The sequence below is a fragment of the Phallusia mammillata genome, chromosome 7 (assembly GCF_965637545.1).
Source record: "Phallusia mammillata chromosome 7, kaPhaMamm4.hap1.1, whole genome shotgun sequence".
NCBI classification, from domain to species: Eukaryota; Metazoa; Chordata; class Ascidiacea; order Phlebobranchia; family Ascidiidae; genus Phallusia; species Phallusia mammillata.
This window is the reverse complement of record NC_137258.1, coordinates 22,795,623-22,819,620: the sequence shown is the minus strand read 5'-3', so window position 1 is coordinate 22,819,620 and position 23,998 is coordinate 22,795,623. Positions and strand designations below refer to the sequence as shown.

Here is a 23,998-nt window from a genome sequence, read left to right as displayed (position 1 = left end):
TGGTGCATTCGTGACTTTGCGCAACTTAACAGTAGGATTACCGCTTCAGCAAGAGATTTAGTTCTTTAGAAATTGGACCCTGTATTTTTAAGCAACGATTTTGATTACCTGACAGTCACGCTTATTTTGCAGCTGCAGTTTGGCTGAGTAAGCTAGATAGCAGCGGCGAAATCAGAAAACTACAAAGCTTTCGCTAAAATTACCTGTTCTTCCTGTCAATTAGATGGGTAGAGAAACCGCCAATTTTGGAAAAAGTGCTTTGCCGCATAACGCGTCGTTTTGAACGACGTGTGACGTCATAATGACGTCATTAGGGATTCCCCCCCCCAAAATTGTTGGACCCCCCCCTTTAAAAATTTCTGGATACGCCCCTGACTACACATACATCAGATTAATTCTAAAACCATGGGCCACAATCAGAAAAGAGATGTGCACTTGTGTGTTGAGAGCAGAATAATCAAAGCTAGTATTTGCGTAAAATACAAAATAAATTGTCGAAACGTAGTCATGTTTTACACGCAAATACTGGCTCCATTCTATCTGCTCAAAATATTCAAAACCGTACATTGTACATTGTGCATCTTGTTTTTAAAGTTTACTACTATTAATCTAGTAATCAAAAATTAAGTTATCGAAACATTTTTTGTTCTTAGGTGTAGTTGTAAACGGAATGACACCAACAAAAAATTCCCCAGGAAATCTTTGGAGTGGGGCCAACTGTTCATTAATCCAAGACAATGCACACTCGTCGTTATATCCGGAAGTGCAACGTGTATAAATATCTAGGTAGATGGCTTGTGTGTGTATTAGTTTGGAGTTGTGAGTCAACAGCGTTTGATTAATTGCCTGTGGTTGTGGTGATTTACAATGCGTGGGTAAGACTGCTGTCTTGCCTGCTATAACAGCTTGCTGCTATTAAGTTTTTTACAAATCTTTTGGCTTGCTGTGTAAGTAACTTAGATGGTGGATAACTCTGCAGTTTTGCAGGTTTGTTTGGTAAAAACTGGTAAATATTTTTGTCCGGTTTTCTTTTTAACACCAGATGCTATACTAGTTTGTTTGTATGTTCTTTTGAAAAAAACACGTTCGCATGAGTTAACATTTGTCTAGGGCAGTGGTTCCCAACCTTTTTGTAGTCACGGACCCCTTTTAGAAATTTTATAGGTCCGCGGACCCCCAACGTAATTTAGTCTTGTTATGTTTGTCGATTCCTGCATTATACTTTATTATACTTTCGTTTTGGGGGCAGAATTTTATTCAACGTTCACAGTCCTTTAATCTCAATAAAGTACTGTACTGTAGCAGTCAAATGCAACAAGAGCCTTTCTGGTGTACAATACTTGAAACAAAGCACAATAAGTTATGTTGTTAATGTGTGTTGTGATGTCACAATGGAGGTAACAATCACAAGTTTTCCTGATCCAGAGGTTTGATAAATGGTTTGCACTCATACGCAGGAATGGAAAAACGCTTTGGGAACTTAAAAATATTGTACTGCTGTTAATGCTACAAATGTTTGCCTCCACGGACCCCCTGAAAGCAGTTCACGGACCCCTTGGGGGTCCGCGAACCCCAGGTTGGGAACCACTGGTCTAGGGATAATTTGGCTGATATTCGCTAATTTAAACTTAGGAATTCGTTTTTCAAAACAAAGAATAACTCGTCATCGATGCAAGTCACATGCGCATTTCTTACACCCATGACCGACAATACTTTTTCCAAGCATCTGGTATGTTGTTGATACTATCTCTTGTGCACGTTCAAACGTTTACAGCAAGTTTGTTTGCAAAAAACTAGGTCGACGTATTTAATTTAAGTGATAAAGTATCTTTTGCTTGGTAAAGGAAAACATACAAACCCAATTTACACCAGAGCAATCAAGTCGTAGCGTAACAAGTAGTGACAAAATGAATTTGTTTTTTGTACTTGATTTGTGTAAAACAAAATGTGTACGCAATTGTAAATTCTTGTCATTGCAACGTGATTTTTGTGTGTGGTTTGCAAAATTGTTCAGCTTTTAAAGTGTATAATTTGTATTTACTGCTTTCCTTTAAACGTTTTTCTTCTTTTTTTCGCAGAACAAGAACCAATAGATTCTGATCTGCTTAATTTAAACCATAATGCAATGTCATTGTATGACCAAAGCAACCCGAACACACCAACTGACAGCGGCAGTTTTCAATTTTTGGTAAGTTTAAATAATACAACTTCGTACATGTGCATATAACACGTGACGAAAACGTGCTAATCGCATATTTCTTTATCTAATAGTTGTCTGTTGATAAATACTGCAGTCGGTTAATTCAGAATTGTTTCGTTATATTTGTTCAGCACCTTTGTGTCTTTGTTGACAATTCCTTTGTCATGTCTCTGCCTTTCCCTTTCAGCTGATTGGATGGAGTTGGTCATAGGAAATGCGTCATGTCTTGTTTAATTAACAATCATAGAATTGCGCAAGCTTGTATACTGACACATACTGATGATAAAACAGCGTGCTAATTTGGAACAAGGTTTAGTTGGGTGCGGTGGCAATCAAAAGAAAGTCTTGGTTGTAATATTCGCGACACATTTCGCAACATTATACACTAAAACACGTTTGACTTTCTTTATAGTTTTAAGAATAGTTTTTTTTTAGTTTTTAAATTTAAGCATGAATTTTTTGGTGAAACAGCAAATGCGTAAAGATTACCTAAGTAACAAAGCAAAAATGTTTAAACATCTCTTAAAAGGCCGTTATTTGTCAAAAACATATTAAAATATAAAACGCATCAAAATGATAGTTGGTTAATTTAGGAAACAAAAGCCAATGAATAGTAATAAAATCCTATCAAGACCGTCAATTTAGACCAGAGCATGTAAGGTAGTTTGTTAATTTTTTTATAGGAAGACGAAACCGCCTCAAGAGAAGCTCCCACTCCGGAGCAAGAAGTGGACGTCGGTAGGAGTAAAATGACGAGAAAGGTTTTTCAACCTCCCGTCCACATCGAAATATCGGTTTTCGATTTTAATAGAAGAGCGGAGACAATAGGAAGAAACATTTATCCACAAAAAGCTTTTTTGGAATAAGGTAAAAATATTGTGTTTTTGCTGACATTTATGAGACCTGGGATTGCTTGTGTAGGTTTTCAGACTCGTCAGTCGTATGCGTAGAAGAAACTATTTATGTAAACATGCTTGTGAGATAAATGAATTTGTATGTCTTTTATCCGGCCCCTTTATGCGTTGCTCACAACAAACCGTACTACGTTTTAATCAAAGTCAGTTCCTTTCACTGTCAGTGAAGCAATCATATTCAAGTCCCTTGCTCATGTAAACGCACAAAAAACAACTGCCACAACAATAAAAACCTAAAAACTTGTTGTCAAAAGACAGGACCGTTACCCCAATGAAATCTCCAACCACAGTACAGCGCCAATTTGAATTGTTTAGCTGGGTCATTGTCTTTTCACCAAAAAGCAACAAAATGGCGACATGGAGCAGGGATATTAGTCATCTTTTTGTTCAAAGGCGTCGTCTTTATGTTTAAAATTTTTCTGTTATTTCCCACTGACTGGTTACACATCTAAATATAAGTACACTTTTTCAGATGTTAGACATTTTTTTGCAACAAGATGATTTGAAACACCGACCTTCATTTCAAACAAAAGATGAACTGCCAACTTTACAAAGCAACATTCGCAAGAGTACCTGATGTTTTGCCAAAAGACAACAACGAAAAACATTTCAGAACTAACAATCCTTCAAGGCAAATGGCCAGCCAAACTTCAGTCTACAACCTATAGAGGAAAGCTGTACATAAGTGATTTTATTTGTGTGCTTTATCAATCCGTTTTTGTTTTAATGTGCTGAAATGCTTTTACTTGGTTCTGTGTATACATGAAGAGGTTTTATTCGGTAAAACATTGAAACAACAAAACAATTTGAGCAGGTTATCTGTACAATGTTATTATTGGTTTATAATGAGTCAAATTATTTTCGTCTTTTCCAACTCTAATAACGTGTACTACATTAGAACGGGGCTTATAAATTGCAATTTTATCACATTAAATCTTAAAACAAATAATAACTATAATAGTATTTCAACCAGTAATTAAACTAACACCACGAATTCGATACTTGAAGTACATTTTTGACATGTCAAATAAACAGTGCTTTTTAACTATTCACACGTTACAGCGAAAAATATAAATCTTCAAGTGCCTATTGCTTTAGATGTTTTGTTGGTGCCTTTCATAATGGCCAGTGCTTTTAGCATCCATATTGAGAACTAGACCTAGCAAATTGAGAAAATTCATGACTACATTTCGCATCAGATCTAGATACACATTTGGCGTGCTTCCCTGGCGCCATCCAACGAATTGAATTTTATTTGTAAGAAGTTGTTGCATGCTTACGATTGAGAATCTTATTGTAAACTGGTGCATTCTTTTACTTCGAAATTGTTTCATAGCGATTAAAATTTTGAGCTATACAAATTAATAAAAAAACTGTTTTGCAGATGAACAGAACCCCCTTGAGGTACTTGCTTTGTCCCCCTTTTATTTCGTATATTGTGCGACTTTTTTTCGCCAATAAACAAACATTGTGGTAAAAAGAAGCTTGGTATCATATTACGAGTGTAAAGATTCCGTTTCATCCTGACTGGGAAGCTTTTTTATCTGCCCAGAGATGGAGACCAACTATTTGGTATCAATTATATTGGCTTGACGTAGGCAATATGCGACTTTTTTAAACAAAAACGACCCGGTGTGTCCTTAAACGTGCAACTTACCAGTCAACATTTTATCTAAAGGCTTTCACCTAACCACGACTTCACATCACAACATGTGTAATCGGGGCACCACAAACACACCAATGGATAGAGACAGCTTTTAGTTTTCGTCGACATTACATGTTATAGTGCGGTTTTGTGGAGGTCTTTTTATTTTTATTTTTTATTGCAGATAATTACAAAAACGTAAAACTTGTTGACAAGTAATTTAGAATTGTTTCATTCAGCACATAGTCTTTGTTCACAATTTTTTTTATGTAGCTACCTTTTAGTTTGTTGGAGGCAGTCGTTAATGTGAAGTTATGACGTAATGTCAAAAAGTGGGCAAAAAACAATAACTTTGCGCTCGCGTATAAGATGTTTGCACCCTCAAGAGCAGCTAAAAAAGGTTTTCTAATGCACGACAACAAATCTACATTGCCAACCACCTTTGACACAGTCAGGGGTCAAACGCGTAAAGCGGATTATTTCCTAATATTTAGAATCCACCAGTTGTACGTAGACTAATAAAAAATACTTTAATCGGTAATGATTGCATACAGTGTATGTATGCCATACACAACAGTTTACTCGAAATAAAGGTTTTGCAAAAAAATACCAAGGTAGCACTGAGTAACCAACTAGAAATATACGATGTCTGCAAACTGGAAATATATTTTTAACCCCACATACAAAAAAAAGTATTCAGAAATGAACTTTTTGTATTAGTAAGTATATTTCAACCAAATTTATTCCCGTTTTTTTCCAAAGTGTTACCTGTTTTCACCTGTCAATACTTTTTTTTTTCAAAGTGTTACCTGCACTCATTTCCGAAGTGTTACCTGTTGTACGTATACATGAACGTCATTTTAATTACTCATCGGTCATGCTTTTTTGTCACATGATCTGCAGCATATAAATACCTACGCACTTGTCTGTGTCAGTTAACTGGGAACTGAACAGGTTAGTGGAAACGCTATATGTTGCTTAGTCAGATCAAAGTAGATTAACCAATTATTTTTATAATCTAGCTTACAATGTTTTTTAGTTGGGAGTGTAGGAGTGTATTTTTGTTTTTAGCATTTACCTGACTTTTTTGAAGATAAAAAGCCTACATTTGGATGACTTGGATCATTTGAATCGCTATATGGTTTAATGTTCTTGAGTGTGGCTTGCACAAACTGAAAATCATCGATTTCCAAAACCTATTGCACTACAAGATGAAGAACAGTCTGATTAAAGGCACTTTGACAAAGAATTTAGAAGTTAAAATTTTCGTTTCTTGTTTTGAATCCGAAATGGCCATTGATGTAACAATTCACCTATCATCTCAAAACTTTCAACTACCAAAACCCTTTAAAACAAAGTATAAGTCAATCGAACACACCAACTGACAACGGCAGTTATCGTTTTCCGTAACAAAACGTGCTAATCGTATATTTTCTTTTTCATATAATTGTCTGTTGATATAAACTAGACAAGTAATATAGAATTGTTTCAGTTCTTGTGTCTTTGTTGTCAATTCCTTTGTCCTGTGGGTGTCTTTCAGCTGATTGGATGAAGTTGATCACAAGAACTTGCGTCATGCCTTTTTTTCAATCATAGAATTGCGCAAGCTCGTATACTGACACATACCGATAATAATAGAACAGTGTTCTAGTTAGGATCAAGGTTTAGTTGGGTTCGGCGGTGACTAAAACAAAGTGTTCGTTGTAATGTTCGCGACACATTGCAACATTACACACGAAAACATGTCAAGTTTTGAAAATAGTTTATAAAAGTTTACGTTAGTATAAATTTAGTTAAAATAAAGCATGACTAGATCACTACGTTAAGCCACCAACGCGATTCCTTTGCCTATGACCGACAACACCTTTTCCATGCATTTGATATGTTGTTGTTATTTATACTATTTGCACGTTCAAACGTTAAAATATAGTTTCTCTTGCAAATAAAAACCTATTGGGTTGACGTATTCCAATCGAGAGCGTAATTAGCGTGATAAAATGAAAATTTGTTGTGTACTTGATTTTATTTTAAAAAATGTGTACGCAATTGCAACTTCTTGTCATTGCAACGTGATGTTTGTGTGTGGTTTGCATCACAATGCAATGTCTTGAAAAAACCGAAAAAAAAATCATTTATCAAGACTCCCTATCGAACTCCAAGATTGAGAACTTTCCATTTTAAAGACCATTCAACAACAAAAGCGGAAAACAAAGTTACCCTTTGCATCACTTCTGAGGCTGAAATTGACATTGCTGTTACAAGCCACCATATTCTCTGAAGGCTTTCAACTACTAACACCTTTAAAATAAACAATGAGTCACCAAAGGATCCCGAACACACCAACTGACAGCAGCAGTTTTCAATTTTCGGTAAGTTTAAATACTATATTTTCCGTTACGTTAAAAAAGCTACTTGATATTAGTATTTTGTCTTTGGCAAATACGTTCATTAGAACTACAGACAACATTTATAGTACCATTTCATTCATTTTACCTAGACTATCGTTTTTTGTTCATGAATTTTTTTGTCACGTGGCTATCTTTCACTTTCAGTTGATTGGATGGAGTTAATCACGTGAAACTATTTCTTCATTTCCTGACTGGTTGATAACCGAATTGCGCAAGCTTAATTGTTGATACTGTCCAATATTAATAGAACTGCGTTTTATATTTTTCAATATAAAAGGCATAAAAGAACAGTTGGTAAATTTTTAAACACTTTTTTGGAGTTAGTAAGTTGTTGTTGAGAAAAAAATTAGTCAGTGTACCACTGCAAGAAACAAAAGCCTTAGAAAAGCGAAAAATTCATGACAAGACCGTCGATTTAGACTTGTAATTGGTTTGTTACTCTTGCATAGGAAAACGAAAACGCCTCAACAGGAGCGCTCCTTTATCCATCTCCCACTCCGGAGCAAGAAGTGGACGTCGGGAGGAGTAAATTAATGAGGAAGGTTTTTCAACCGCCCGTCCAGGTCGAAATATCGGTCTTTGATTTTAATAGGAGACTGAGCAGTATGGGAAGGAACCCTTATCGACAAAGAACCTTTCTCCAATAAAGGCAAAAGTCTGTGTGTTCTACAGGGCTTGTTTATAAAAAAATAATTGTCAAAAAGAATGACAAGCACTTATTTGTGTTAAAAACACGTGTGCTTGATTGATTTGACAAAAAAAACAAATTCTAGTTTCAATGTCGCCATGGACAAACGCAGTACGTTATTGATTCCTGGACACGAGATGACTCATCAAAAACGAATATACTGCGCATTTTGGAAGCATCTCCCGTCAAAATGGGGGGCTCAGCGGTTGAAACACTATGCACTATGTCATGAGAATAAAAATTGATTTGACAGTTAAAACCAGATAAACAACAACTTTTAACTATTGTGAGATATTTACTTTTAAAAAAATTGGGAACATTTTAGTTGCAAGCCTGATTGCCGAAAGGGTCCTCTTTCGGTTTACACCAACGATGAACTACATGGTAAAGCAAAAATATTAAGTTTACTTGGATGTTTAAAGCAGAAGAAACAACAAAAAAACGTTGCTGAACCAACCAACGGCCCAATATCATTTTGAAACGAATTGCAGACCAACAGTCACCACTGACAGAACATAGTTGTAAATAAACGAGACATTTAGTCAGCTATATTGTGTACTGAATGCATTTGTTTTAACTTTGTTGTGATGACATGCTTTCACATTGTTTTCTGTTTAAAGTTCAGTCTGTTCAAAATGCTGTAAATATTTACTGCTTTGATTTGTACATATTATGTCGGTGTATATATTTTTATTTTTTTAGAAATTACAACAATATAAACACATAAAATTGTGCACTCGGCGTTTAATTCAAATTGGCTTAATGTGAGCATAGACTTTTGCGTTGTATGTAAACAAACTCTGACCAGGGTTCAGTGCTTTAAAGACATTTTAAGTAAAATAAATTGGGAGGTTTGGGCCAGTGTTTCCAAACCATTAAGAAATGACAAGAATTGATTTTTGACGGCACCCCTAAACAATGAAATGTAATTTTGATTGGGAACCACTAGTTTAAAATACAACACAATAAAAATCAATCAAGGAAAAACTGTCAAATAGGTAATTTTAAAATAGTCCAAAAAAGCAAGACTATCAACTTGGTTTCCTTTAAAAAATGCAGACCCTAAACACATTACAAAGTACCTAAAAATCGGCTAAATACAAACCCAAACTTAATGTGCCTTACGTAAACATTATTACGTAACAAACGCGATGGGAAGAAATTACGATAATGACGTAAGGTCCACGTGAATTATCAGTGCGGCCCGTTTAAAGGGGGGTGTAACCAGAAGAATAGTTGGTATTATTCCGAGAAAATCGTTTGTAATTGACACCTCCAATGACGTAACAAAGATGTAACAATTATTATTTTAGTGTTTTGTGATGTCACACGGGCATGAAGTAATTTATTCGAGTTTCTTGCCCAAAATAGTAATAAAACAACCTTTGCAATTGTGTTTGTTACGTAGTACGTAACTTCAACAGAACAAGCACTAATGTAATTAAAAACATTATTAGCAGAGAGTTTGTGAAAATATAATATATCTTAGCGCAAATGTTTCAACAAATAATCGCTGCTGTCATCATCAGTGCATCACTGTACAACGTCTTTTCTATATAGGCCCCATCGCAGGTTCTCATTTTACTAACGATAGAGTCTAGCAGCTGGAAGGGCATACCTACATGACCCTGTATTTTTTCTAATGAAAACAGGTGTTTTAAACCAGTTACAGAACTCAAATATGTATGAAAAAATTTTGCACATATCAAGCACGACCGCCTGGACGTTCAACAAACGCTAGCTGCCAATGCATCAACTTCTGTATGTGTAAAATGCAAGTACAGTCCCCCTGATAAAACCTTAAGCACCATTCGTAATATCCTTAATTAATACTCGGCGTTTGTACCCACAACCATTGGCCCAAGAAAAACAGGCGATATACAATGCACCAACTTTTGCACATGTAAAACTGAAGTAACAGTACCTCTAATGAAAACTTTAAGCAACGTTTATAAAAGTTCTCTTTGAATGCTGTCTTGTCGGGGTTTGTACCCACAAGCGTTCGCCCAAGAAAAAAAGACGATTCACAATGCATCAACTTCTGGGCATGTAAAACAGAAGTACAGTACCTCTAAAGAAAACTTTCATCAACATTTGTAAAGTCTTCTTTAATTGCTTATTTGTCGGGGTTTGTACCCACAAGCGTTGGAACAAGACAGACACTGCGCTTTTGTGCAACTCACAATGCACGGGGCATGAGACAGCACACTTTTCGACTGTTAGAGTGACAAGAAAATTATTACGAGAGTTTCCGGAAAAATCGCGGGCGCGTCCCTCTACCACTTAACACACGTGACCTTGCCGGCGAGTAATTGTCGGATGAGAGGCCAGAAAAGCTTCAGGAATTTAAGTAGATTTAGGCGTAACGTGTAATTAGTCTGCCTTGTATGCTGAAAGCTCAGAACTAGACGGGCAGTTGGACAAAGTAGCCCTGACTTCCAGCAGGTTTCGACTGCGGTTTGGTAAAAGTTTTAAAATCATTACTTTTTGTAAATGCGTTGTTCGACTGTGACAGTCCAGGAACGATTTTCTAACAGGTTTTAAGCAGCTTACCATATTTTTTTCAAGGTGCAGTTACTAATAATGTTGTTAGTTGCTGAAAGTGAAGTCTACGATCAGAGTTCGGGCTTTCAGATCGGGTTCGGGCTACATTAAATCAGTAGATTTGATTCATGGCTGAATTTTAAATTTGTCTTATTTAAGCCGTAACTTGAGATGGCACAAAGTCAGAGAATTGCACGATGGTTCAACTGGCGGTAGATAAAATCTTTCCACTCATTACATGGGAAAATCCAGAGCCTTTACGTATTGTGTAATAATTACAATCTGAGCATAATCACTGTGTTGTGTGAGCGGTTAAAACACCACGCCGTGATTTCCCAATATACGCGAGCTGAATAACTTTACAGGCGACTATGGTTGAGAATTTCGAAAGCATTTAAGTTTTTATCTTTGCACCAGACAAGCCTAAAATACAAGAACAGAAGTAAAACAATGCGTGTAGAAGTAGAAACGAGTTAGCTGAGCTACAAGTCAAAAGCTTATTAAGGCGCAATGCAATATCGTAAACCACCGCAAATGAGTTTGATGTATTTAAGTGATAAAGAGTAGTTCAATTGCGTTCAGCGCTTCGGAAGTGCGGTTTTATCAATTTAAAACGCTACAAAATGACGAGCATTAAAGAATCTTCGTTGTGGATTGTTTTCGTAATATTTAAACCCAAATGATGAAATGCAAATCAACTGGATAATTGTCGGTTTTAAAATGCTGTTAAAACAGCAAACATCAACGCATATGTGAAAACTTAAAAAGAAAAAGAAAATATTTAAAATGTGGACATGATTTCAAGCCTAATGCGCTTTTCATTGTCACCAAACTATAGTTTCTTTAATGAACCAAAAACGCAGACAAGTCCGACAAAAAGTGAATTCCGTTGAGATTATGTCAAAAATTGAGTACCAAGCACATGTAACGTGCCGCTACAACTATGTTTGTTAACCACCGGTAAAACGCTTCAGGTGATCAAACACTGAAAGCTAAACATGTCGGAAGTTAACAGGTGTATTAGGAAATCAACACATCGGACTAACACCAGTCTGCGGCACACCGATGTCCTGTTAGTGTCAAGCCTATCACATGACACACGTGCTTCAGTTAGAACCAGATGTTTAAGAAACACGAGGGGTAAAAAGAAAGTTGTAATTAAGGTAGGGCTTTTCGAGTTAGGTTTTAATAAATAGGACTTGATTTGCCACTCCACATTCGTGTCGTAATTTTGTCTTTCCTCAGTTAGGAAGAGAAACTGAGGAGAACGTCTGTTGCAGAAAAACATGAGACGGTAAAACAGAGTTGAAAGCCGGGCCAGGCTTTTCGTGTCGGGTTCGGCTTTGTAGTTTGTACCAACCAGGAATAATTTTGGACATGACTTTACTGTTGTTCGCATTTGTGTCGTAAATTTCATTGGTTAATCTAACTTTCGGATCCAATTCGAACTTTATTTTTTAACCTGTGTTCAAATTGGACTGCCAGGCTCGTTCTTTTGGGATCAGGCCCCAATTTCAGGCCTCTGTGCCAAGATGTATCAAATATAGTGGAAACAAATATACGAAGAAACTACAAGAATTTGAAAAAGGCAACAAGAAAATTTATGTAATGAAAACACGAACCTAAAGCGAAAGTTGAGTGTCAAAGTAGAACTATAAGCCGATACTATTATAAAAGGTGATTTAGTTGCTAGTAGACATAAAATTTGTATGCTAACGGGAATGTTTGAGAAGATAACAATTATTGTAAACTTCAAAGCAGTTGTTGTGGATCTGTGGTTTTTCGCGCACTTTATACGCGCGTGGCGTGTGTACTCACGTGGTAAACCACTGTTTTTTACCAGAAAAGGAATGCTTCATCATAGAACATGTAATTACGGCAGACACCGTATGACAGACGTTTCGCCCTGTCGCCCTGTTTTGCATTACCCAGCAAGTTGTTACCTAACATGTTTTACTGATTCAGGTGTAGGGACTTTTGTTGCCATGACAACGAGCGCTGCAACTGACGCGGCATTCACAAATTTCACCGAACTTGTCACAAACGCCACAACAGGCCCGTAAGTACAGCCACATCGAGTTAAACACCCACAAATGGAGATTAAGAGCAATATCCCAGCACCATTAATAGGGCACTTGAGTTAAAACTTAAATTTATGCTATATTATATATACAACGAGTTTTCTTGTAGATTGTAGCAATTCGTTTATAGTGTGTTGCACCGAATTCAATTTCGTTAGCTCTAAAATAAGATTTGAAACACATGTATATAATCAATAAATTTTAATGCATGTTTTACCTTTGTAAGAACAAAAGTATAATGTTCTGCAATTCAAACAATTTTTGCTGAGTTTCATTCAGGCACAAAACTTTGCCATCATGGGTAGATGAAAATTATTAAATTTTTGTTTGTGCATTTTTCAGACCTTACGAACGGCCCTTCAGCGATGACGAAATATTACTGGCTGCAGTGATTTTGATATTTCTTGCCGTTGTGGGAATTTTCGGAAACGTTGTAACTATTGTGGTGATTCTTACCACAAAAACCCTCAGGTAAGAAGTTTAGAAAAGTTTTTGATTTGGCAAATTGCATTGGTTTGTTTGTTTCGGAATTGTGCTGTTGTCACATTTTTTTTGTAATTACTGAGATTTTTGTGGTGGAACACGTGTTAGAAAAGCTATTTTAAGCTATTATTAGTTAGAGTATGTATTTGTTTGCACAAAAATATTCAAAGTTAAATTGGAAATATGTTTGAAAATTTGTTTATTTTGAAAAACAAACGTTGATTTTTTTTCAGTTAAGTTTTTTTTTTTTTTTTTTTTTTTATTATTATTTTACGACAATCAGACTTTAGTTTGTTTGTCCAGTTTGTTGGATTTTGTTTAACTGTGCACAAATTAAAAAAAAATGCATAAAAAATACTGTTGAATTAAAAGTTACAAACCGTTTAAATACAAACACGAATCCAACCAAGTACATGCCTAAACCTACAAAATTTACAAACAAAACATATCAATTACATATACAATACAGTCTGCGTCAAATGTGCGGGCAGTTTCATTCCAAATTGTCTTGGGTAATTAAAATTTAAAACTTAATCCAATGTAACCAAATGTAGTCTTAACTGTGCACCGTCCATGCATAATCGGATACTGCTGCTAAATAATAGCATTATTTTTCATCCAAGGCTAATCGACACCTTGGCCATGCTGTACAGCAATTAAAGACTAACGTTTCAAATACTGTCTGTTACGAGGTTATTATTACGCAGCCAATCACGACCTGTCACGTCACGTTGGGAATATCTGCTCGTTATATGGCGACTTTTTCACAAAAACGTGCTGAGAAATCAGGTCAGGTTTAACTCACACGAGAATGGTAGAATTTCTTACAAAAATTAACTTTTGTAAACATTTATCGAATTAGCGACAAGAGATGAGATCAGAAATTCTTACCACTGAATCACTACTCAGATTTCGTTGACCAAAGCTAGGCAGAACGGAACAATGTTGCTGAAATATCTTTTTGCGAAGTAAATTGAAATATCAAAATAACAACTTTAGTAATAGATCAACCATCAACAACATGGCTTAACCTGGCGATCACTGTTTGCCTTTTTAACTAGAGTACAGAATCAGTCGGTTTAATAAAGGAATATATATTTCGCCTATGTGGCATCATCAGTTCCTGTAATCGAAATACAAACCGATATAAATGACCGACTGATTTTGTTTTACCAAGGATTTTATCGTCCATTGGTTTTACTCTAAATTGAAGTATAAACTACTTTTTGCAACATTTTCTTGTGCTAGCGACAAGAAAATTGAAAGCACATGTTATCATTGCAACAGAATTGCTATTTTGATCAGTTGGCCAAAGCTTCGCACAACGAAAGAATGTTTGCTGGAATGTCTTTTTGCGCAGACACAATTCCGCAAACATTGCTATTGAACGTATATATTATGTTGTGTGTAAATTAACACATTTGCACACGGTCAAAACAGAATCGAATACCTCCATACATTGGTAGTATGGAAAGCACAAGTGTTATAGTCCACAATCCATAAATGCAATTAAATAATTTTTAGTCTTTTAATAACTTTAATAATTTTTTTCCCGCCACTCTTTGTCCATAACCACATCGCCGCATTACACACTAAAACACAAAACGAGAAACAAACGGAAAACCTTAAACGTATAGAGCTCTTCTGTCATTTGGTTTTGAAATAAAATTGCCAGAAGAACTCTCTAAGTTTGATATTATGGCTGACAGTAACAGCTTATATCAACGGAAAACCTTTTTCAACAAAATTTTGCACTTGCTTGCATTAGATCGTAAAAAAAAACAAATTTCACCGACCTGTTATTTATGTTTCCAGATCCATTTTCGAGCTATTCATCCTCAGTATGTGCGTGTCAGACCTTTACTCCGCTATTATAAGCCCACTTCTGCTCTATAGACGAACTTGGGGCTTCGACCGGTGGCTTCTACCCAACTTTTTCTGCAAGGTCAGCAAAAATTAGTGGTATAATAAAATAAATTATACTGAGTTTATTTGTGTTTTTTATTAGTGATGTAACGGACCCGCCTTAAAACGTTCGTGCCGAACCCGAACATTCGACACAAGGCCCTATAATTTCGACTGAACCTTAAATCCCCTGGTGGATGTTTTAAACCAAACCTTACGTAGTTAATGCAGGTTAACTTGTTTATGAGACTCCAAAACGACTTTTACAATACGTATAGCTGAACAAAACACCTAAATATTTTGCAGACAACGTGACTCGTGTTTTATTCAGAAACAACAATTAGCTAATTTTTAACGATTTAAATTGGCGATATTGAAAATTATATACGGATCTGTTCATAAGTTTAATGGTGAAAATAACGGCCCAAATAGACGTAAAAACGATATGCTTTATTATTCAAACGTTTCGACAAATGCTCATGCCATCATCAGTGATATGAATGCCCCTGAAAGTTTATGGTCATTAAATCCATACATTTAAAACGTTCGATTTCGGACAAAAAAGTTCGGGCCGAAACCGAAACTTCAGCTAAACGGCAAATTTGGCTGAAATGTTTCTGCCAACCAAACTTGCACCACTATTTTATACAGTAACAGACGCATTTAATACACAGTAACTGATTGCTTCGCGACTACATGTACGTTATACTGTACCACTGCGCAGTACAGATAAAATGATTGGTTTCTACAGAACGTTTCTCAAAGATCCGCGATTATGTCAAGGGATGTTAAAATTATTGGAAAGTACAAACTATTGATTTACTTCTTCGTCACAACTGTACAGAATGAGACTTTCAAAGACTTTGACAAGTATAGTTGTATATATCAAGCTACATTACAATGCGTTTATACAAAGGTAATATCAGTTTTACACCGGGGTATTTTGCTGTAAAACTGATATTATTGCCCAGTGTCTTAGGTGAAATAAATTGGGTGTCGACGTTTATAGACAAAAATGGCGGAGGTTACCTGTACACTTCAAGTTAAACTACGTGTCACAAAATTTGCGCAATTAAACTTGTTATTTACCATCAACATTCCTCACGCGAAAAAACATTAACATAAAAAAGAATTCGTTATCCGCGTTGGGTGGTTTGGCTATACCAGCCATGGTTCACGTTCAAGATAAAAACGAATTAAAAGCTTGCAACGTAGCACAAGCATTGCTGAACCCGTTTAAATAACATGTCTTAAATATGAACAAAGTGCGATTTATTTTAGGGTCTTAATTAGACAGAGTAATTCTTTGTTTATTCCTTTTATGAGATCTAGGTGGAAGTTCTAGTTATACTACGGCTATATTACAGAACGTGGCTTTAAAAAAAATGTTGCAAAATGTTTAACATCAACAGAAATACATGTGTGACAAACATGTCCTATGCACAAACTACGACAGGAAACCCAGAATTTTAAGCAACAATTGGCAATGTTTTGTCTGCACTAATTCCCGGAGGTCGATATCATATGGACCGGGTTTTGGTCCTTCATTAAACCAATTACTCACTTAAGCTGTCAGCGCAAGTTCACAGAATCAAAGGCCTGAATCAAAAACGTGACTGTATATTGCAAAGTACCGGAAAAAATTTCCCATAGTCATGATTCCGGTCGAAAGTCCACCACAATTGCTGACTAAATTAACGTTATCACCTGCTTAAGCAGATATTAGGATTCAAGAAAACAAATTCCAGCAGTGTTTAATCACTAAAACTTCAATTAAACCATACTATAGGCTCTATCGTATGCGTTATTCGGCCGAAACCAAACTTTTTGGTTTGTTTCGATTGTATAAAATTTATACCAAATGTGTAAATATCACCGATATAAAACATCATGAAATAACTGATTGTTGCGTCAGAAAAATACGAACCACGTTGTCTGCAAAACATTAGAACTTTAGGAAACCTTACACCTTGTGAAAGTGATTTTGGAGTGTCATAAACTTGCATCAACGACACAAGGTTCATTTTAAAACATAAATTAGAAAGAGGATTTAAGCTTCGGCCTGATTCGGTCGAATTATTCGGCCTTGTGAACCTTATGAGGCGGGTTCGGTGCACCATTACGTTGAAACCCTAAGAAAACCAATTTTCTCAATCTAAATTTGATAAACATTTTTCTTTTCTCAGTTTTACTGGGCATCCGACCTATGGACGTCATACGCCACTGCACAGCACATTCTGTCGTTTGCTCTGCTTCGTTACATCGCCATCAAGTGGCCACACAAGATTTCAAAAATTAAAAAGAAACACGCGGCGGTAAGAATAAATGATAACTAACTAAACCGTTTGACTCCCTGTTTTCAAACCGGAAAGCAAAATACATCATCGATTTTAGTCATCTGTCTAAAACAGAGTTTGCCCATAAATTCGTCACATTTTTGCGTTTGTTAATGATAAACAAAATGATAAATAAGATATCGGTGATGTCTCAAACGCGAAACATGTAAAAGATAACTTTTTTCTATTTATTTGTGTGCAACTACACCTTTTATAAAAAGAAGGGTATTAAAAGGCAAATGAAAAACCAAATTTTGAATGAGATAGGCCGGAACCGTTGCACCCTATTTTCAAAGGTTTACTTTGTAAGTTAACTAGTATGTAACAAAAAATAATAATTTTCGCTGAGCCGCCAGTAGTAAGGCTAACATTATATATGGAAACAAACCAATACGTTAAACAGTTTAAGGAATCATTCCGAAGAAACTTGCTACAAAATGTTTACCAACCTTATTGAACACAACAGATTTGGCTGGTTGCAATTTGGGCTGCGACGTTCTTCAGCGGGTTCATTCCATTTGCTATCTTTATGGAATCAGGCATCCGTGACCGATCCAGCGCTCATGTGACCGCCAAGTGGCCCGCCTGCACCTGTTCAGTAGAGTGGTAAGTAACTATGGCTGCAATTTATTAAAAATGTAATAGTAATTAGCTTACAATACCTAACAAGGCCATTTAAGTAAAGTAGGGCACAGTTGCGAGATCATTTCTGCACAAACGCGATATAGTTGGTTTTGCTATATACTGAACATATCGTATATATATGTGTAATAAAATGACATAGTATTATTATGGAGACACCCAGAAAATTGGGGAGCCTAACCTAAAGCATTTTTTGCCATTAATTTGTACAAAGTTGTTAGCGGGCCAACACCCTTGTACTAGCTTCAAACCCGGCCTTAACCCAAAAGAAAAAAGGATTTTAAGGGTAGCCTAGTATTACAATTGTAAAGTTAGTATGAAGTCGATCAGTGCCGAATCACAACCGTTTAGTGTAAACTACTCCCACTAACAGACTTTTAACTGCAGCGCATTAATCCAACACTTCATACAGGGTGAATCAATGCAGATGGTACACGTCAATAGGCCACCCTATATTTTTCTATCTGCCATCAATCATCGTGTTAATTCTGTCAATCATTATTGCACTTACCTTATGGAGACGAAGATTTGGAGTTGCGGGAAAAAAGAAAAGAAAAAACTCAGGTAAATTAAAACAAATGTACCTAAATCTGTAAACACATAGCAAACATGTCGAAACGTCGATTATTTATGATAAAACTGCAGGAAGAGCATCACTCGTTTACACATTATGCCTGACAGCAATAGCTGATTTACAGTGCAAACACATTTCTATTAAAAGTAAACTTGTAATTACATCTAAATTTGTAAATAAGATTTTTGCATCTTATTTGGTAAAGACAAACAATTCCGTTCTACCCACATCTGTAAATACAATGCGCATAACTTTTTCAGTCACGACAAACTGAGATTTTTGCATTGTTCCACTAAAGCTTGCTGCAACTGACTTGTACAAAAGCGCATTTTTACAGACTTCGAGGCGTTGCAAAAAAAACGTGCGAGGCCGATTACAAATTGCTTGAGGGAGCTAGCTACTTACAACCGACCAATCTGTCCAATGGTTTTGACCGACTTTTTAAACCATGCGTTATTTATTTATGCACGAACTGTGTGCTTCTTGCCGACTGTATTTTTTTATGATTAAACATGTAACTTTATGCAAATATTATTTAGAGAGTAACAACAGTGTAAAGGAGCGACAAGCAATTCTGCAACTCTTTCTCATCGTGGCTTCGTTTGTTTGTGGTTATATCCCTTTTACAGGTTAGTTGGGGCGTATAACTAAAACGAAACTTCAACCTCGGCTTTAATAACGGACCAACGTTTGAGCAATGATTTATCATTCGCAACAATCCTTTTATTTTTTTCAACGAAATCCACGGTCTAAAACACTTTTTCTTGATAGCAGTACGGGCTACTTTCCATGGTCTAAAGCAGTGGTTCTTAACCGGTGGGAAATTTTGTAAGTCGGGTAACCAAACTTGGACCCGAGGGTCGAATCCGGCTTTGAATTAAAAAAAAATATTCCGCAACAACATGCAAGATTAATTTCACTGAGGTTTACAAGACACATACAAATCCAAAGGCCATTTGTTACATCACAGACAAGACTAAAAGTATCAATGACTTTGCTATTTTGCTAATAAAAGCCTTTCCTTGCTTGATTGTGATGCAATAAATGACTAATGCAAGCAGAGGATACTACTTAATATTCCAAAAAGTGTAATCTCTCACAGAAGCACTATTTAAACTAAATAAGATTGTAGTATACCTTTAAGGTCAAGACCAAATCGCTTCGCGAGATTATTTCATTTAAACATTTTTTTTTTGTTAACGTAGGGCACAAAACATCATTATAAAAATAACAAATGGGAAATTCGAGGTTGGTGGTTGACTTTAGTGGGAAACCACACCAAAAAGGTTAAGAACCACTGGTCTAAAGCATACATTTATAGTTGATGTACCCTTGCATATTGCAATTAAGTTTACGTTTTACAACATAATTAGAAAAAATACTGTTTTTAGGCTCAAACATAAAGTGGAACGTTTAGAATTAGTCTCCTAAGAAAAAGTCTCAGTAAGAGTCATTGGTGGAATAAATTGACCAATGAAATTAAATTATTGTTCTGTTTCAGCCTATGCTTTCTATACCCAAAGCACAAAAAGCAATGGAAACAACGCATTGCGAGTCGATTGGCTTTTCGGCCTGTCGCACTACATCTGTATGAGGATTTCAGAATGTCTAAATCCCCTATTTTACAACGTCGGTTCAACGTAAGTTTGCGCGCATTGACATTAAAAAATGATAATCACGTTTAAAAAAAAACAAGGATCACAAACAACAATCACGCATTTAAAAAAATGATCACGGATCACGAATCATAAATGATGATCGCCATCAGAATTGATGATCACCGATCACAAATGGTGATCACGAATCGTTAATATTAATCACGAATCACAATTTATAATCAACAATCACAAATGATGATCACACATCATAAATGATAATCACGATCACGAATCACATATGATAATCACGCAGCACGTAACAAAGTTGTCAATAAACTTATTACAGTGCTTTTTTGCATTATTCGATCTAGTTGTGACCAAATTTTGCAGAGTCCAACAGGATAAGCAAAAACACGAATTAATTACGTACAAAAATGGGTTTGATGTCGCGTTTTAAATGTAAAGTGATCCCGAAATAAGATGTAGGTAAGATAGATACTTTAGCTCCGGGGTGTGCAACCTTTCATCACTGTGGGGCAAAATACAATTACCATAATTAAATTGCGGGCCGCACCTTTAAAAAACACAAGAAAGTTATACTTTGCATATCAAATATACGCCTAAAATGAGTTAACAACTAAAATTTGCATTAGATTCTACCAACATTACTGTCAGGTCGCAGGAACATAGAACCGGGCGCTCAAAATATAAAATAACTAGACGCGTTTGCCAGTGCATTTAAAATCCAAACGTCCCTGCGGGCCACGCAACCTTTAATAAATGGGCCGCATTTGGCCCGCGGGCCGCCACACCCCTGCTTTAGCTAGCGAAATTAAGATACTGTCATAAAACTACTTAAAAGGTGACACGATAATCTTAAAAACCACTGATTTGGATAACGACAACAGTAATCCTGGCAGCAACAAACCAATATTTAGGCCATCAATTGTTTTTCACTTGCAGAAAGATGAGAGGAGCGACCAAAGATTTCTTTTCGCGATGTTGTTGCTGCTGCAATAGAAATTCCCTACACGAGGAAAAGGGCAGCGGCAGTAACTCGAAATTATCAGCGTCGGGTGCAAAGAAGCAAAATGAACGGGAAATTCGGGCAATTTCGGCCAGTTTAGACGAACCAGTAATTCAAGACGAGCGGCCGTTATAATAATTTCGTGCTAGTAGATGCTGTTTAACGCTTTTTTAAAAAGTTCATCTTAATGGGTGTTATTGTTTTTATCAGTACATGAAATTTCTTATTTACAGTAACATTTTTGTTTCAACGCAAATAAAATGGTAGGCACAGCGTACACAAATGTGACAAACGTTTTTCACTTTACGGAAGAAACTAAATTTGCTTTTCTCTAAACTGAAAGCTATTAAAAATCAAGCATAAACCAAAATTCGAAAATTAGGGAATTGATAGCAGAGGTCTAGTCGAGTTAAACGTTGTCTTACAAATCGAGTTAAACGCTCTCTTACAAATCCTATTTTACAAATCATAGATTGCTAATCTGTAGGGTTTATCTGGACGTTACTGCACCACTTCTTTACTGATAAATTACAAATAACTATTAATGAAAATCAAGACTAAACAAAAGTGCCAGTCGCCAGCTGCTAAATTGGGCGCGCTAAACATGTCGCATGTCGCGGTAATTGGTTAAATTCATAACCAAAAAATATATTTCAAAAAACAAAAAGACTAACAAAACAAATTAAAAGTTCATATACCCTGGAAATTTTAATGTGTATAACTTAATGTTGATATGCTGGTGATCCTGTCGTTTACAAAATATTTTCTTGAAGATAATTTTTGTGTAAGATGTATGATCGGCACGCGACATGCGACAAAAGTTGTGTCGCAACCTCATTGACCAATGTTATTGTTAATAAACGTGATGTGTTGCTTATAGATTTTTGCGTTTTACTTATTTGTCATTATTTGAGCTGCTTCATTTTACTTTTTTATTTTATTACTAGTTGTTACAATAAAGTTAAGGTTTTTGTTCCGTTTCGTCCATCCTCAACAATATCTTCCAAGGCGCTAAAGTAAATTTTAATGATGTTGTCAAGTGATCATGCTGCAATCAACAAGGCTTAAACAACCAGCAACAAAAATAAATTCTGCAACATCAGCTACATCGAGACATATAGGTATGGTGTGAAGAAACTGTTAGGTTTGTAACCTGTACTTTATAGCTAAACAAAGTTGTTGTTTTTTAGCTGAGAAAATCAGTCCAGTAGGTGATAAAGAAATTGCTTGGTCATCCGCTAATATGGGGTGAGTACAATTAAACTTCCATTCGTCTTTTCAAAAAATAATTTGCATTCCAATTTTTTGCATGCGGAAACTTTATACCAAAGACATGCGGACGTAAAGGTCATGCAGCCACGCAAAAAAAAGATGTTGACAAAATATAAAAGACTGTCCACAAAATATTAGTTTAAAATACATATAATTTATTTAAATTGGAGTTATTTTAAGGTCCCAAAAAGTCCATTTTAATGCAACAAACAAGCGTAACAATCGAAATATTGTCAGCCATGCTTCCAGCGACCCAATCACCCAACAACATGAAGAAAATATCTCCGCTTTATTTGATGGTATGTTTACATTTTTTACTGTGAAAAGCTTTTTAATGACTCAAGAGTTCAATACCTTGTCGAGTGGTGCATTGCAGTATGTCATAAGTGTGTTAGTGAATGCTGTTGCACAAATGAAAGGTGTTAGTGTACAAAAAAACTCCTGGATTACCCACTTTAAATGTAAATCTTTTCTACTTTGCATTCAAATAATATAATTTGTGTTTGTTCACAGAATGGAACAGCGTAAAACAGGAGCTGAATCATCCTGAAAAAGAAAGTGGTAATTATTTTTTAAATTACATTTTATTTAAGTTTTGTGTTAAGTGGTCATCAAACATTGTACCTTCAAAACACAGCAAAATTCAACATACTTTATTTAATTCTTGACTGATTTTGCTGTATATACGTACTGCATTAAGTCCTTGACTGATTTTTCTATATATATGTATATGGTGCATCCAGTGGTGGGATTCAGCCGGTTCTATAGAACCGTCTCACGAAATTTTATGAGATCAGCAAACCAGTTGGCATTACAGGTTACTGTGCAATGAACTTTTTGTAACAGAACCGGCTAAAAAATATGACTTTTGTGATAAAACCGGCTGACAAAAAGTTTAAATCCCACCACTGGGTGCATCTCAAAGTTTTGGATATTTTAAAGTTGCAACCTAGGTTAAAAAGTTTACGAAACAGTGCTTTAAAGTCAGGTTTAATTTTGTTTTTCTAGAAACACGTCGCTGCATAACTCAATACATTGAAAGAAATCCGAACCCAAAATTACAGAGTAAGCCAAATCATTAAAATTTGTTACATGTATATTTTAGTGGACATATGCTTACTGCTACTTTTATGTTTCAGATTTTCGACCCTTTGACTTGGAGGAATTCTGGGGACAAAAACAACTTAAAATAGTTAACAAATGACAGTGAATGCGAACCTCCATACAAGTCTTAAGTTTTTATCCAATTTCCCTTGTTGTTTACTTTTTAGTCATCTTTTACTCACAACTCACATCATATCTTGGAGATCTAAACAGCACACATCAAATTCTGTATAAGTAATCCCTCAAACCCCCTTGCTATTTTTTGCATCTACTGCCACTGATACAGTCACATTTGACTTCTAGTATTTATTAAGTTTGGTTACAAATAAACCAGGCTTGCATTCAAGTGTTGTTTGTGATTTTTCTGCCAGGAAAGTGTTTTAAGGCTGTGGTTTGGCTTATTCTGTTTGACAAGGACTTAGGTAAAGGAAAAAATATAATGTGCTATGGTTGTAGAGCTTTCAGTGATGACGTTTTTTGGCAATATTACCTAAGAATCATGGGTTTCATTTGTCTCACAACTTGTGACGTTGTTTTTTGCTGACTAAGAATAGTGACATCACTCCAAATCAAGTGA

General features: G+C 35.8%; 2 protein-coding genes and 1 long non-coding RNA gene across 5 annotated transcripts; all 3 read left to right on the top strand.

Annotated features, from left to right (window-relative positions):
• The first annotated feature begins 6,850 nt into the window (after positions 1-6,850).
• On the top strand, positions 6,851-8,568 carry LOC145239405 (uncharacterized). 2 transcript variants are annotated; one of them, XR_013862304.1, is made up of 3 exons: positions 6,851-7,128; positions 7,312-7,461; positions 7,617-8,568. It is a non-coding gene; the product is annotated as an uncharacterized LOC145239405 (long non-coding RNA). The 2 variants fall into 2 exon arrangements; XR_013862303.1 differs by lacking the exon at positions 7,312-7,461.
• A 3,816-nt stretch (positions 8,569-12,384) lies between these two features.
• LOC145239094 (growth hormone secretagogue receptor type 1-like) lies at positions 12,385-20,064 on the top strand. The gene is made up of 8 exons (XM_080102377.1): positions 12,385-12,458; positions 12,823-12,951; positions 14,779-14,908; positions 17,055-17,183; positions 17,671-17,810; positions 18,259-18,410; positions 18,960-19,049; positions 19,922-20,064. Exons 1-8 carry the CDS (start codon positions 12,385-12,387, stop codon positions 20,062-20,064), a joined length of 987 nt encoding a protein of 328 aa, XP_079958503.1.
• Positions 20,065-21,963: 1,899 nt separating this feature from the next.
• On the top strand, positions 21,964-23,767 carry LOC145238150 (mapk-regulated corepressor-interacting protein 1-like). 2 transcript variants are annotated; one of them, XM_080101227.1, is made up of 6 exons: positions 21,964-22,166; positions 22,236-22,293; positions 22,555-22,616; positions 22,831-22,878; positions 23,326-23,382; positions 23,457-23,767. In XM_080101227.1, the coding sequence occupies exons 1-6, from the start codon at positions 22,091-22,093 to the stop codon at positions 23,519-23,521; spliced, it is 366 nt and encodes a 121-aa protein (XP_079957353.1). In that variant the 5' UTR covers positions 21,964-22,090; the 3' UTR covers positions 23,522-23,767. The 2 variants fall into 2 exon arrangements, with proteins under 2 accessions (XP_079957353.1, XP_079957352.1); XM_080101226.1 differs by having other exon boundaries at positions 21,965-22,166; positions 22,498-22,616.
• Positions 23,768-23,998: the final 231 nt, after the last annotated feature.